Source organism: Bufo bufo, chromosome 3 (genome assembly GCF_905171765.1).
Source record: "Bufo bufo chromosome 3, aBufBuf1.1, whole genome shotgun sequence".
Taxonomy (NCBI): Eukaryota; Metazoa; Chordata; class Amphibia; order Anura; family Bufonidae; genus Bufo; species Bufo bufo.
In genome coordinates, this window is record NC_053391.1 from 439,120,982 (window position 1) to 439,137,864 (window position 16,883).

General features: G+C 42.7%; 1 protein-coding gene across 1 annotated transcript in view; it reads right to left on the reverse strand.

Annotated features, from left to right (window-relative positions):
- MAP4K4 (mitogen-activated protein kinase kinase kinase kinase 4) overlaps positions 1–16,883 on the reverse strand; it is a 158,851-nt gene that overhangs the window by 70,814 nt on the left and 71,154 nt on the right. Inside the window, 2 exon segments of the mRNA XM_040425023.1 lie at positions 2,033–2,143; positions 4,578–4,703. Of these exon segments, the coding sequence (XP_040280957.1) occupies positions 2,033–2,143; positions 4,578–4,703 (237 nt within the window).

Genomic DNA, 16,883 nt, shown 5'->3' on the forward strand with positions numbered 1-16,883 from the left:
TAGTGTGAAAGTAGCCTAAGCCATTCTGACCTAGCTGTTAGGGGATGTTGGGAGGTAGTGGTTATGTGAGGGCACACACATCAGGTGAACAGGCTCCGGACGACCCAGACAGACCACCAGTAGAGTTGATTGTTTGATCCGCAGACAAGCGCGAACGGCTCCCACAGTTTTGGTTGTCCACCATCCAGACACAGGTGGCACCTTCATTACACAACCTTGTCTCTGCCCGGACAATTTTCAGGCACTTAGCAGAATCAAAGTTGGCGTCATAGCAACCATTACAGGTCCTGCTAGCAATTGTCACCTTAGTTTGCTGTGGTGTCGTGGACAAGAAAACTGAACTGCCATTGACTGGAATAGCTTCGCGTTTAGTGACAAATCCAGGTTCTGTTTGGGATCAGACAACGGTCGGGTTTGAGTGTAGAGGCCTCGTGGTGATGGCTTCAATCCTGCTTTTGCTGTAGAGCGACACATTGCTCCAACTGCTGGTGTGACAATCTGGGAAGCCATCACGTACTACAGTGAGTCACCACTAGCAGTGATATGAGGGACTCCAACACTCCAACAGCTCAACGATACGCGCAAGACATCCTGCAGCCACGTGTCGCCTCTCATGGAAGGGCCTCCAAATGGCCCTTTTCAGCAGGATGATGTTTGCCCACATACATAACAAGGGTTTCCCAGAAATGTCTCCATCAGACTACAACACATGGCCTGCCCAGTTGCCAGATTTATTTCCAATCGAGCATTTATGGGACTAGCTGGGACGCCAGCTTCAGCAACCTATGACTGCAGGAACTACAGGCCCGGCTGCAACATTTGTGGATACCATAAAGAACCTGTATGCCTCCATGTCCAACCATATCTCATCCTATATCCAGGTTAGAGGCACCCTAACAGGGTACTAGAACCTCCTTTCAGTTGTACAGTTTTTACCAATCAATTTATCCTTTTGTAATCACTTACATATATCATTACATTCACACATATAAAGTTTCATTCCTTTCAACAACTCCTTCTTGGCGCATTATTTTTTGTCAATTCAGCGCGTGTCAGTTGTGTCCAACATAAAATGGTGAATGGCATTGTGGCCCCTCCATGGCTTCACTGTTCTTAAACAATATATAAGCTATAAGCTAAATGTGCTAAACATTATACCGTTTGTTTAGGGAGAAAAAAAAAAAATAAAGAAAAAAAAAAAGAAAAAGAAAAAGAAAAAGAAAAAAGGACATACTATCCTACATGAGGCAGAAAGAGAGAATCAAATTTTTGTTTATTTTATACATTTTTCAAACTCTATACTATATACTACAGATAATCTTTCACATCCATGCCATGCTCTGTGTCAGACTATAGGAACTAATTGGCAAATGGGGTCACTAGCTTATGTACATTATAAATATATTATTGCTCAGATACTAAAACTACTGTGCAATTTTACAAGATAAGGGGTTAGCCGGTAATTAATATTGATGACCTATCCTCTAGGTCATCAATATCAGATCAGTGGGATTCTGACACCCAGGACCCCTGCCGATCAGCTGTTAGAAGCAGCCATGCTCAGTGAGTGTCCCGGCCTCTTCCTAGGCCATGTGATGTCACCATACATCAGTCACATGGCCAAGTTTCAGCTCAAGACCCTTTTAAGTGAATGGGAAAGAGTTGTAATACCAAGCACAGCCTCTGTACAATGTACGGCATATTGCATGGAGAATTGCAGAAAGCCCCTTGCCTCACCAGAGCTCTGGTGAGCATGACAGCTCCCTGAAACAGCTGATCGGTGAGGGTCCAAGTCCTAAGGATAGGCCCTTATTCATTCCTGGTTAACCCCTTTAAATTTTACATGAATGTTATTGCTCAATTTAACTTTATATAGTAAAATGGATTTAAAATACTTCTCTTTAGAAGTTTATGTTTAACAAAGCGAGTAATAGGTTTAAAAATATAATATAATATATATATATATATATATATATATATATATATATATATATATTCAGGAGTACATAAAAAGACAGAAATTCATTCTCACCCTCAGGATTTCACGTGAGATATAAGCAATCCAATCTTCCTTCAAAGTGTTCCCCTTAGTATTCTTCACCAGGTCAGTGATTGAGCCAGCACCACAAAACTCCATGACAAGCTGAGGAACAAACAATAAAAGCATTAGCACAGTATGGCATGGCTGATCTAGTGTATACAAATTTACAGAATGGGGATGCTTGCTTCCACACTGTCCGTAAACAATCAAGTGACCATTTAACATCACACTAAATTGGTGATACACATTAGACAGAAGGAGGTTGGTGTTTGAGCAACCATTGAACAAACAGTCCTCTGGTAAGCAATGGTTTTGCAGACACGGCCGTACACATTTTAGTCTATGCGTTTTCTATGGAACCGATCGACTGCCACACTATCTTTCAAAGAGCTTCATGAACTAAATATCTTTAATTCTACTGTAGTACAAAGGTTTTAAGAAAGGACAACTTCATTTCAAACAACGACAGCTTGTCATCGATTGGCTAAAGATGATTATTAAGTTTTACCAGACAAATGTTCGTTTTGGTTTAAAATGGTCTGTTTTTATCAAAATTTAGATTTTGGGGAATACAATATCTCCATATGGAGAGCTCCTTAAACAGCATGAGGAGTCTTATAGGCCAGGCAGCTCTCCTTTGAAAATGTGGGAAATGGGTATCCAAATGAGCCCTTAACAAGCTCTGCCTCTAATGCCACCAGACGTAGCAATCCTATAAGTCAATGGTCGACCTTTTAAAAGGCCTTGAAACAGGGCCTATAAGGGCTCACACGGGCGAGTGTATTGCGGTAATCACGCTCCATGTGCGAGTGTGATTCTCTGTTCTGGACATGCAGGAGTGCATAGCATTATTAGGATTTATAATGCCATGTGCCCCTTCTTAAGGAGATATTGTATTTCTTAAATCCTGACTTAGGCCTCTCACCCAGTTAAGCCAGTACTCATCACCCCAAAACAACTGTTTGCAGATGTGATACTGGCTTTATTATTATTCAAGTCATGTCTCCAGGCCTTTTAAAAGGTTGAACATTGACTTATAGGATATCTACGTTATATCTGGTGCATTAGAGGCAGAGCTTGCTAAGAGCTCATTTGCATAACCTCTTCCCATATAATCAACTTTAGACTAATATGTATGGGCACCTTTAGGCTGCTGCCACACTACCTATATGTTTTATGTTTTTGTGTGTAAAAGAATGCCATCAAACTCTGACGTAGTACAAGCATGTGTTTGGGGTCGCCTTTTTATTTCCCCTTTTCTCACATATTTATTTATGCCTATGGAGAAATCTACGGGAAACCTCAAAGGCACCACACCCAGAGTAGGCTGCCATTTACAACAATAAAAAAGTCAAGAGGGCAAAACCACTAGGAAATGGTCTTAAAATGCCACAAAAAAACAAAACAAAAAAAAATAAAAAATAGATGATTGTAAGGTGCATTTTCAATTTCCTATTGGCCAGCATCAGTCTGTGATCAAGAAAAAAAAAATTACAGTCGAAGCAGCGTTTTTCAGAAAAAGACATTAAGAAGCCACTCAATCTGGCCATACACGATAGCTTAATGTTGATCAAACCTGTCAATGTTGGTGGAATGGCAGACTATCTAATGTGCATGGGGGACTCCTGACTTTGCCCCAATACAGGGTGAGAAAAGGATCAGGCAAATTGGATTTCAGCCACCCAATTCTTTTATTCTCAGGGAGATAAAGCGCTGCCAGATGTCTGTCAGTAGCTGTCTCTCCTTTCTCAGTTAGGGACATATGTATGCTTAGCTGAGCTGCATGAGAATGCGTATGGTGGAGGTGTGAGAGATGGCAGTCATCCAAATGAGCTAGCAATTTACAGGGCATCTCAAAGGTAAGAAACACCCATATATAAAAATGGTTTGGCAGATGATGATCCAAAAGTAGGGGGGAATCTGTTAGGCCAGGTATCCTCAAACTGCGGCCCTCCAGCTGTTGCAAAACTACAACTCTCACAATGCCCGGACAGCCTACAGGTATCAGCCTACAGCAGGGCATTGTGGGAGTTGTAGTTTTACAACAGCTGGAGGGCCGCAGTTTGAGGAGGCCTGTGTTAGGCCATGTCACCAACACAGTGATCATCTTGAATGTCGCCATCTTGGGTCCAACTTTAGTTTTTCAAATGGGAAGGTAGGTATGTGACAAATCAAATGGTAGAAAATGTTACCAGAAAAACAGTGGTGTGCTTTAGCATTATGTAACTTTATTAATGCTCATGATATAACTAACTTTTCTTCTGAACAGAATTGTGAAGGATGGTGTTATCCCAAGCAGAATGTGTTGAGAACCTCTTAATTTAATGCATACATGTCACCAAAGAAGAGGTCAACCAAAGCAGACCAAACAGGCCTTCCATTACCTACAGAGCAGTTGCCAAACCCATTAGTCTGGCAAATGTACTGTGGGTAATGGGGGGCGTTTGGCTGGATAGAAATTGGTTAATGCGTACATTAAGTACCCAGGTTGTGGGTGGAGCATTGTGTGTCCAACGGGTACTGATATTCCACTTACCCACAGCTGATCATCATGCCCCGGAGGGCTCTTCTTGATAAAAGCACCATAATAAGTGGCAATGTTTCTGTGATGGGAATATTTCTTCAGCATATTGATTTCCAGTTTGATTTCCTCTTCTTCATCCTTTTTGAGAAAGAGAATGCATTTAATAAAGTCAAGCAATCTTAAATATTTTTGTATGTTTTATGAAGATGCACTATGTTAGGAGGTAGATGTTTAGATCATATGAATTAAAGGGGTTCTACTGGCTTTTAAAAACAAAAAATCCATTCTATCTTCAGCCCCATGGAGAAAAGATTGTTTATTAAGTACTTGCCTGTCCCTCACTCCGCTGATGCCAGCCATGTGCACCTGAACATGAAAAGAAGCGTACGTATCCAGGGACCCAGGCGGAAGAGTCCACAGCCTGTGAGTGCAGCGGAGATTGTGGCATCGGAGGGAGGGCTTGGTAAGTGCTTATCAAACAATCTTCCTTCCACAGGACTGAAGATAGAACATACCATAGATAGAAAAGCCAAGAACCCCTTGAAATTCTAATTAAACAACCCTGGACAGATACTCTCTCAGGAGATAATTTGATTAGCTAAGATACAAAAGCCTACGGGAACCTAAGTTTACAGGGCTGTTAAGATGAACATCTTGACGTGAGCTGGCACATCTCCAACCCATCCAGTGCTTCTAAGAATGTCTGGAGTCATGTATAAAGGGAAACTGAAGATATAAAATAGTCCAAAGACAGGCCTGACATAACCCAAGTTTCATGCTTCTCTTATCTCAAGCACCAGAGATTTCGACCTTCAGACAGAATTGAATATACGGTAGGTTCAAATGACTAAAATTTGATATTTGGCATGCTTGGGGTACTTTCACACTTGCGCAGAGGATTCCGGCAGGCAGTTCCGTCACCGGAACTGCCCGACGGATCCAGCAATCCGGACGCAAACGGATGGCATTTGTCAGGCGGATCCGTCTGACAAATGCATTGAAATACCAGGTCCTTCTCTCCCGTGTCGGATCCGTCAATGCTACAATTTTAATGCCGGATCCGGCACTAATACATTTCAATGGAAATGAATGCCGGATCTGGCATTCCGGCAAGTGTTCAGGATTTTTGGCTGGAGAGAAAGCTGCAGCATGCTGCGGTATTTTCTCCGGCCAAAAAACGTAAGAGGGACTGAACTGATGCATCCTGAACGGATTGCTCTCCATTCAGAATGCATTAGGATAAAACTGATCAGTTCCTTTCCAGTATTAAGCCCCTGTGACAGAACGCAATACTGGAAGAGAAAAACACTAGTGTGAAAGTACCTTAGATTGGTAAAAAATATGCTGGGAAACGTGCTGGTCATATTATCCTGCTCAGAGGTTGCCATGCGAAGACATGATGTGCATAAGATTAGCCATCCTCCTCATGTCCCGATGGGAGGGTTGAGGGGATCTGGCTGAGACCAAATGGGTCAGACAATAGCAGAAGGTCTGTTTATCTTTATTTCATCCCTTTTTATATTTTTATAACCATTTTGCTATTTCATCATTTCTGTAAACTTCTCGAGAATTGTACATGGGATTATAGATCATAACCACTCTACATACAGCAACACCCTTCTTTACCAACAGCCCCAAATCAAATCATAAATAAATAAGACACGTGGACACTTTATATGGTGGAAGATTTTGGCCACGACCAGCTTTATTAAAGAACAGCTTAAACCAAATAAACATTAAAACCATGTACCAATATAACTTAATAACCAAATAATGGCCCAGCCATAAACTCGGACCATCTAGCTTAATACCACAGATTAGACCAGCCACAAGCTCGGCCAAAATACCAGAATAAAACTCGTCCGCTCACCATTTCAGTGAGCGACTTTACCCCTCCTTCTAATAAAGCAGTCGTGACAATACCGAGAAATGAGAAGGCTGGCGGGTGCAGCTCCACACTTGTGGCTTGGCTGACAGCTAAAACACCGCCAGCCACCTCAATATATACACAAACAATCCCCCTCCCCACAATTCAGCACCCAATGCCTCAACTGTTGCTGGGCATCAACAATTAATCTGCCCAGCAACTAGCCCTCATAGGTGTCCTAACTAACCAATCCCAGACCCTTGACCTTCACCCAGCAACAAAGGCTACATTTAGCCACTCTGACCATCAATTTTGGCGGGTAAATTTCCGCCAAAACCCTCACATAATGACCTGTGATGATCAAAATCCCATGAGGATCCCTCCATATTAAATTCCAGGATCCTAACATTTGTATATTACAACGTATTGCTTGGCTGTGTTAACCCTTTTAAAGCAAATGTGCTAAAAGTCAACTTAATGCTAGAGAGTGCAGTGTTTCTCATAGTGTACTTGAGTGTTAACGTGTTGGCATCTTGTTGGCACAAGTGACACCTTCCAGCCGCATCCAAGTGACATGTGCAGTTAGTGGTGTATGGAACATACAGTAGTATTAATCACATATAATACCAAGTTGGCTAACTCAACAGATATCAATTGCACCAATATGTAATATTTTCATCAACTTTTACTGACATACAAAAAACTACACTTCATACAAATCATACACATTAATTATTGAACTGTCTGTCCCTTTAAATGCGGAGATCACGCAAACATGTTTAAAAAATGGTTTAAACAACTGCAGTTGTATTCTATTCCGTTCTTTCTGGGCAGGTGATCTATCATATCGGAGTATGAATCTTTTAGTGACTTTCTAATTTCCTCTCTTCACTTGTGTTGTACTTGGCGTACTCTTTATTAAATGGTTAAATTGCATCCAATCATAGTGTGGTATTTGTTGTACGTGTTATTAGATTGTTAGGACGTCATGGCCCAAAAGGTTAATCATTGTTTGCTATACCACTGAGGAAGAAACTTTATTGTTTCAAAAAGAGTTTGGTTTATTAAAGGGCAGTGTGAATATCGATCCGTAGTGACTGATAAAGATTATAGCTCAGAGAAGTTGGCGTCCTGACAGTCTTGTTGCACACGCGCGAGAAGTACGCTCTGAGGGGAAGCCAAGCCGAAAGTACATGAGGCAGCAACATAGTGGAGGTACACACCGGCAAAGACCGCGTGAGTAACACGCAGAAGAGGGCAGCAGCGTTAGCAGCGAAATCAGCTGCGACTGAATAAAGAGGACACATAGACCACACGATAACACGCGGTAACATGTAACAATTAAATTGGACACTTGAAGTACAGTGTGTATACATGCATGTATCGCTAACTACAACTAACACCTTAACTGGACAGTACCTAACAATCTAATAACACGTACAACAAATACCACACTATGTATAAACGCAATTTAACCATTTAATAAAGAGTACGCCAAGTACAACACAAGTGAAGAGAGGAAATTAGAAAGTCACTAAAAGATTAATCATCCGATATAATAGATCACCTGCCCAGAAAGAACGGAATAGAATACAACTGCAGTTTTTTAAACATGTTTGCGTGAGCTCCGCATTTAAAGGGACAGTTCAATAATTAATGTGTATGATTTGTATGAAGTGTAGTTTTTTGTATGTCAGTAAAAGTTGATGAGAATACTACATATTGGTGCAATTGATATCTGTTGAGCCAGCCAACTTGGTATTATTTGTGATTAGTAAAAATACTGCAGGGTGGGCAGTAGGCTAAGCCCCAGTATATATCTATATATATCTATATACATACAGTACAGACCAAAAGTTTGGACACACCTTCTCATTCAAAGAGTTTTCTTTGTTTTCATGACTATGAAAATTGTAGATTCACACTGGAGGCATCAAAACTATGAATTAACACATGTGGAATTATATACATAACAAACAAGTGTGAAACAACTGAAAATATGTCATATTCTAGGTTCTTCAAAGTAGCCACCTTTTGCTTTGATTACTGCTTTGCACACTCTTGGCATTCTCTTGATGAGCTTCAAGAGGTAGTCCCCTGAAATGGTTTTCACTTCACAGGTGTGCCCTGTCAGGTTTAATAAGTGGGATTTCTTGCCTTATAAATGGGGTTGGGACCATCAGTGGAGTTGAGGAGAAGTTAGGTGGATACACAGCTGATAGTCCTACTGAATAGACTGTTAGAATTGGTATTATGGCAAGAAAAAAGCAGCTAAGTAAAGAAAAACGAGTGGCCATCATTACTTTAAGAAATGAAGGTCAGTCAGTCAGCCGAAAAATTGGGAAAACTTTGAAAGTAAGGGCTATTTGACCATGAAGGAGAGTGATGGGGTGCTGCGCCAGATGACCCGGCCTCCACAGTCACCGGACCTGAACCCGATCGAGATGGTTTGGGGTGAGCTGGACCGCAGAGTTAAAGCAAAAGGGCCAACAAGAGCTAAGCATCTCTGGGAACTCCTTCAAGACTGTTGGAAGACCATTTCAGGGGACTACCTCTTGAAGCTCATCAAGAGAATGCCAAGAGTGTGCAAAGCAGTAATCAAAGCAAAAGGTGGCTACTTTGAAGAACCTAGAATATTACATTACATATTTTCAGTTGTTTCACACTTGTTTGTTATGTATATAATTCCCCATGTGTTAATTCATAGTTTTGATGCCTTCATAGTCATGAAAATAAAGAAAACTCTTTGAATGAGAAGGTGTGTCCAATATAATGGCAGTGAGGAAAATATACAGGAATAAATATATAAAATTGTAATGGGTGAACATCCACAATGGTGCACCCACCTATAAGTATTGGCTAAACCAGTGTAAAAAGAACCACACTATTGCCATTAAAGGATAACTGTCACATTTAGACCCTAATTTCAATTTTGAGATATGTAGTTACTAATGCCATGATATTCCAGAATCCGTTACTATTAGGGTCCATTCACACGTCCGTTGTTTCTTTCCTGATCTGTTCCGTTTTATGCGGAACAGATCTGGACCAGTTCTGTACCCATTCATTTTCAATGGGTCCTGGAAAAAATCGGACAGCACAATGTGTGCTGTCCGTTTCCGTTGTTCCGTTCCGCATGACCGAAAAAAATATAAAACTTGTCCTATTCTTTTCCGCAAAAATCGGATCCTGGTACAATACAAAGTCAATAGATCCGCAAAAAACGGAAGACATTCGTATGTCATTACGTATGTCATCTGTTTTATGCGGATTCCGTTCCTGGAAATTACATTTTTATTTTATAAACTTTCATTCACTTTTTTTTTTTTTTTTTCTTTTTCAAAGAAATCCAAACAACTTTATTTACTTATTGAAATTTATACATGCGCCTGCGCCGATGACGTCTTCTATTTCGGTGATGTCATCGGCGCAGGCGCACTGAGGGAGTTCTGAGTGGCGAGCCTCCTCATCTCAGAGCGCCTGCGCCGAATGAACACAGGCGCGCGATTTTTGAAATGCTGACAGGGCCGGCCGGCGGAGATCGCAGCTCGCCCTGTCAATCAACACGACAAGGGGGCGGTTTTTTGTGGCGGCTACCAGCAAGTAGACGCCCTACTTGATGGTAGAGACCTAATTTACATATTATAAAAGTTTGTTTTTATAAGAAACTGCTGAGGCAAAGTAAGTAAGACCATTATATTTTCATATATCGCAGTATAAGTAATTTAACTAGCCCCCAAAAAAAAAAAAAAAAAAAAAATTATTACTTTAGTGGGGTGACAGAAGCCCTTTAATAAGATTCAGCCCTTAGCAACCAGTCTGCATAAAACTGCAATTCCACTATTCAGTTAAGATGGCCGCCACTGCCCTCACCAGCCAGTAACAATAGCCCCCCAAAAGTGTCAGTAACCAGAGCCCTCCCCCCTAAAGGGTTAATCTCCTTCCTTCCCTGGTCTGCGCTGCTTCCACACTGCCTTCTCCTAGTCTGCTGAGTGAGGGAGCGTCTGCCAAGCGCAGGGACAGGGAGAAGTGCACACAGCCCAGGCACTGTTATCAGCTGCTGGGGAGGACCTGGCTTTAATCATTTACTTACAGTCCCTGGCTGTCAGTAATCTGACCTTGCACACAGCGTCCTCCGTCCTGACGGACCAGGCCTAGCAACACTATTTTAAGCACAGGTAAAAGTAGGCAGTACAGGGAACAAAACTGTGGAATTAAGGGGTAATTGAATACACAGTGAAAAGTTGAAATAGGGCCACCAAGGAGATATTAATCACCACAATCCAATACTCAAAAAAAAAATAATACGACAGTTATACACTGCGTGCAGAATTATTAGGCAAATGAGTATTTTGACCACATCATCCTCTTTATGCATGTTGTCTTACTCCAAGCTGTATAGGCTCGAAAGCCTACTACCAATTAAGCATATTAGGTGATGTGCATCTCTGTAATGAGAAGGGGTGTGGTCTAATGACATCAACACCCTATATTAGGTGTGCATAATTATTAGGCAACTTCCTTTCCTTTGGCAAAATGGGTCAAAAGAAGGACTTGACAGGCTCAGAAAAGTCAAAAATAGTGAGATATCTTGCAGAGGGATGCAGCACTCTTAAAATTGCAAAGCTTCTGAAGCGTGATCATCGAACAACAAGCGTTTCATTCAAAATAGTCAACAGGGTCGCAAGAAGCGTGTGGAAAAACCAAGGCGCAAAATAACTGCCCATGAACTGAGAAAAGTCAAGCGTGCAGCTGCCAAGATGCCACTTGCCACCAGTTTGGCCATATTTCAGAGCTGCAACATCACTGGAGTGCCCAAAAGCACAAGGTGTGCAATACTCAGAGACATGGCCAAGATAAGAAAGGCTGAAAGACGACCACCACTGAACAAGACACACAAGCTGAAACGTCAAGACTGGGCCAAGAAATATCTCAAGACTGATTTTTCTAAGGTTTTATGGACTGATGAAATTAGAGTGTCTTGATGGGCCAGATGGATGGGCCCGTGGCTGGATTGGTAAAGGGCAGAGAGCTCCAGTCCGACTCAGACGCCAGCAAGGTGGAGTACTGGTTTGGGCTGGTATCATCAAAGATGAGCTTGTGGGGCCTTTTCGGGTTGAGGATGGAGTCAAGCTCAACTCCCAGTCCTACTGCCAGTTTCTGGAAGACACCTTCTTCAAGCAGTGGTACAGGAAGAAGTCTGCATCCTTCAAGAAAAACATGATTTTCATGCAGGACAATGCTCCATCACACGCGTCCAAGTATTCCACAGCGTGGCTGGCAAGAAAGGGTATAAAAGAAGAAAATCTAATGACATGGCCTCCTTGTTCACCTGATCTGAACCCCATTGAGAACCTGTGGTCCATCATCAAATGTGAGATTTACAAGGAGGGAAAACAGTACACCTCTCTGAACAGTGTCTGGGAGGCTGTGGTTGCTGCTGCACGCAATGTTGATGGTGAACAGATCAAAACACTGACAGAATCCATGGATGGCAGGCTTTTGAGTGTCCTTGCAAAGAAAGGTGGCTATATTGGTCACTGATTTGTTTTTGTTTTGTTTTTGAATGTCAGAAATGTATATTTGTGAATGTTGAGATGTTCTATTGGTTTCACTGGTAAAAATAAATAATTGAAATGGGTATATATTTGTTTTTTGTTAAGTTGCCTAATAATTATGCACAGTAATAGTCACCTGCACACACAGATATCCCCCTAAAATAGCTAAAACTAAAAACTAAAAACTACTTCCAAAAATATTCAGCTTTGATATTAATGAGTTTTTTGGGTTCATTGAGAACATGGTTGTTGTTCAATAATAAAATTAATCCTCAAAAATACAACTTGCCTAATAATTCTGCACTCCCTGTACTTTAAAAACACTGTTCTCCATGATCTGGAAATAAAATAACCAAGGAGATCAGATGGTCACAGTAAAAAGGTATACGGTAACCTGCAAGCCCATAAGGGGTTATTGTGGTAGCAAAATACAGATGAAAGAATTATTGACCTTAAACCAGACCCCACTAAGTAAGCAAATAAAGCTAGATTAAACTAGTTAAATCATATAAAGCATGGGTTACTGACCTCTTAGGGAAGACCAGCAGCCCGACGTACATTTCGCTTGTGTGCTTCTTCCAGTACTAGTATACCAAGAAATCCTATCTATACAAGTCCTGTACTGATTGGCAGTCAGTATGACTATCCATCACATAGTGCAGTAGTATGCATCAAAAGGCCCCATTACCAGTGATATTGGCTACCAGGATCTAAGATTAGTCTCCACACCTCCAAAACACCACCACCTCAAAAAGCAAGTAAAAAGAGAATAAAAAAAAAAGCCCTACTGCAGATTAGTTTACCACGTGACAAGCAGGATCACTGCAGCGGAACGGAGAAACGGATGCGGACAGCACACGGAGTGCTGTCCGCATCTTTTGCGGCCCCATTGAAGTGAATGGGTCCTCATCGCGGCTCGGATGTAGACCCAAACAACGGCCGTCTGCATGAGGCCTAAGCCTGCTGGATTTGTAGCAATTCTGGGGTCACAGGCACAGCAAATGAGTTACACAGGCTGAAATATCCGTCATGCTCCAAAATTGCCAAGTAGTCCTAGAACATCCTACAAGTATCGTAAAAGTGAAAGGATAAAAATAACCAAACACATAACGTGTCAGTAATGCTTGCTCTAAACTGAATCTTATGGCTTCACCAGTCTCAGAATATTGGTTTCTACAATACAAACATGGCACACAGTAGTAGCACCTGAGCCTGGCAGGGACATAAGAAAGTATGGTTACTGGGGTGAGCCGACTCCATCTGATTGGAAGGAGAGACAGGGAGGATTACAAACACCATATGCTCATATTTTTCAAAGTCTAAAAGCTCCTGAAATATGATACGTCAAATCCTCTCTTCATTGTCGCCTCCTGTATGCACTTAGCATATATTCAAAAGGTTATCTGGTGCTAGAGCTAAACACTATGGGGGTCATTTACTATCCAGAAATATGCCTATATTAGATGTATTTCTGGAGCAGATTGCGGCGCAGTCTGACTTTTCCCCGCTCACGCCAGGTTACGCCTGTTTTATGCGTAGAAAATAGTCTAAATGTAAGCCAGCGAGGAAGCTGGCTTACATTTAGACTGGCGCTGGATATGCTTAAGTTATGTAGAGGCCGGTGCCACCGCCAGCTAAAGGGGTATTAAGACCGGCATCTAAAACGCTGGTCTTTTAAAAAATAAATAAAAAAAATGACCCCCTATATCCCCCCAGCCCCTATTAAAGGCACTGGAAATAAGAGTCTAGCCCAACCCGTAAATAATAGCAGCCTGCAGCCCTAATCAGACACTAAACACAATTATATGGGCACTCTGTATCCTGACTTGTACGGTCACACACCAGACCCAGCCACATCCATCATTCCAGGGAACACTTTCTACTGCTCCAATGATGGCACTTCTAAGACTTGTGGGCAGCTGCAAAACATGGAAACCCATTTAATTATGGATGATCTATCCTCAGGATAGGTGAGGGTTCAAATCCCGACACGTCCAGTGATCCACTTTTTGAAGCGGCTGCTGCACTCGTATGACTAGGTTTCTGCATAGCATACTAAGCACAGCACCATATATTGTACAGCAACTCAATCCCGTTCCCTTCAATAGGACAGAGTCGTCCCATTGAAATGAAACCTGAATGTGGAAATCCAGCCTCATGCTCTCCTTGCTGTAATAGAAATCAGGACTCTGACTGACGTCCTGTGGGCGCTTGCACTGACGCACAGCAGCCAAACTGAACAAGCAGAGCTGCTGTGCAAGACGCAGCCTCAGCCTCTGATATCAGGTGGGTACCAGACTACCTCAGACTCCCTTTGAAGCATGGAATTAAAGGTGCAATTCACATAGAAGAGCCAATACCCATTCACCAGGACTTCTCGATATGGAGATAAGCTACTGCTTCACATGTGGCAGTGTCCTACTCTCAAGAAAAAAGGGAGGACATGTATCACCATCTCCCTTGTGCCAGAAAAGTAGCAAGCTATGTGTCTACAACTTTTCAAATGCTACTTTTGGAAAAGTTGCAATTGCCTCCTTTACGCCACCCTCAGCACTTTTCCAAAAGGGGAGCGGTCAACAGCAGAGACTAATTTATCCTAATTTACACCAGTTTTCTCTGTGGTAGATTTCTGTTAAGGCGGATGGACTCATTTCTGAGGAGGCCTGTGTGTAAATGTGGTGCGCCCTCCGACAGGGCAGGGAATATCAAAGCGGTGAGCATTACCTAATGATATGAATATAGTGTTTAGGACCATGCTGGGACATCGGCTGTAAACTAACAAAAACATTACAAACACTACAAACCAAACTGCTATAGGAGCAGTGAAATACTTGTCTGTCTAGCACGAGAGCTCCGTGCCATATGGCCCAGTAAATCCATTGTCACCTGGGAGCCCCCGTATTAATCCTTCACCACAAAGCACTCCAAGAGAAGACATGGCTTGGAGGATATACCGCCATCCCAGGTGTGAGGAGCAGATTACTAGGAGGATTGACCTACTGACTACATCAACACTGTGCATTTAGATTAGAGCAGCCTGGCCGAGGTCACGCTGGGATAAAAAGAAGCAGACACAACACAGCTACATAACTGCTTCCCTAACTAAAAGAGCCAGACCAAAATGATTGGCTTCTTCACTGCAGGAGTTGGCAGGCTTCATTTTTTCCTTCTTTATTCACTCCATACTGCAATACTGTGTAACCTCAACTAGCCCGGGATAGCAGGAATGACAGGGGCAGATAGTCTTTCACAGACCGCCCACAGCCTCTGCATTAATCTCCACTGCTTCACCAGCAAGTCAGCAGTCACATCCTAAGAACTTTACAAGCAGGGCTTCACGAGACACAGGCGTGCGAGTATGGGTGCGTGTACCTACATTCCGAATCGCCTCAGAACTACAAAGAGAAATATTGCAATAGTGATTGGGTCTGAACTGGGGAAACCTCATCAATCAGCTCCTACTAGTGTCATGTCCCCTTCACTGCTCAGGCTACTTTCACACGCGTTTGGTGCGGATCCGGTCAGATAATACAACCGTCTGCATCCGTTCAGAACGGATCTGTTTGTATTATCTTTAAGGCTACTTTCACACTGGCGTTTTGGCTTTCCGTTTGCGAGATCCATCATAGGCTCTCACAAGCGGTCCAAAACAGATCAGTTTTGCCTTAATACATTCTGAATGGAAAAGGATCTGCTCAGAATGCATCAGTTCCGTCTCTGTTCAGTCTCCATTCTGCTTTGGAGGCGGACACCAAAACACTGCCTGCAGGGATGGATCCGTTTTCACTGACACAATCTCGCACAATAGAAAACAGATCCGTCCTCCATTGACTTTCCGTGGTGTTCAAGACTGATCCATCTTTGCTATGTTAAAGCTAATACAAACGGATCCGTTCGGAACGGATGCAGACAGTTGTATTATCTGAACGGATCCGTCTGTGCAGATCCATGACGGATTCGCACCAAACGCGAGGTTGAAAGTAGCCTAACATAGCCAAGACGGATCAGTCTTGGAACGCCACTGAAAGTCAATGGAGGACGGATCCGTTTTCTATTGTGCCAGATTGTGTCATAGAAAATGGATCCGTCCCCATTGACTTACATTGTGTGCCAGGACGGATCCGTTTGGCTCAGTTTCATCAGATGGACACAAAAACGTTGCAAGCAGTGTTTTGGTGTCCACCTCCAAAGCTGAATGGAGACAGAACAGAGGCAAACTGATGCATTCTGAGCGGATCCTTTTCCATTCAGAATGTATTAGGGTAAAACTAATCCGTTTTGGACCGCTTGTGAGAGCCCTGTAATATATCTTATCAGAGAAAAAAATGCCTGTCTCACCTTCAAGCAGCTCTTTCATCTTGCTCTCTCCATAGACTTTTATGGGCAGCATGTAATCTGATTCTTCAGTGGCTGACAGCCCCTCTTCGTCTCTTAGGCTCAGTTCAGACCTGAGCGTTTTACAGCGCGTTCCTACGCGCTGTAAAACGCTCAACAAGGAGAAACCAATGCTTCCCTATGGGAATGGTTCTCACCTGGGCGTTTTACAGCGCGTACGATCGCGCTGTAAAACGCCCGACGCTCAAACAAGTACAGGAGCGTTTTTTTGGGCGCTTGTCGCGCGTTCCCGTACATAGACTTTCGGGAACGCGCGACACTGTGTGTACGCTTGTCTCTGTATGCGCGATTGTAAACGCCCGTACAATCGCGCATACAGAGCGCTCCTTTCAGAACGCTCAGGTCTGAACTGAGCCTTAGAGGAAGTCTGTCACCACCTTCAGTCATGTCAAACTGGATTTGCATGTGTCCAGGGGTGGTGTTTGACGCTCCAGGTGCCCAGGCCCCCCAGCGTTACTCGGTGAAAACTCCTACCCTCTACTGCAGATCGCCTGCCTA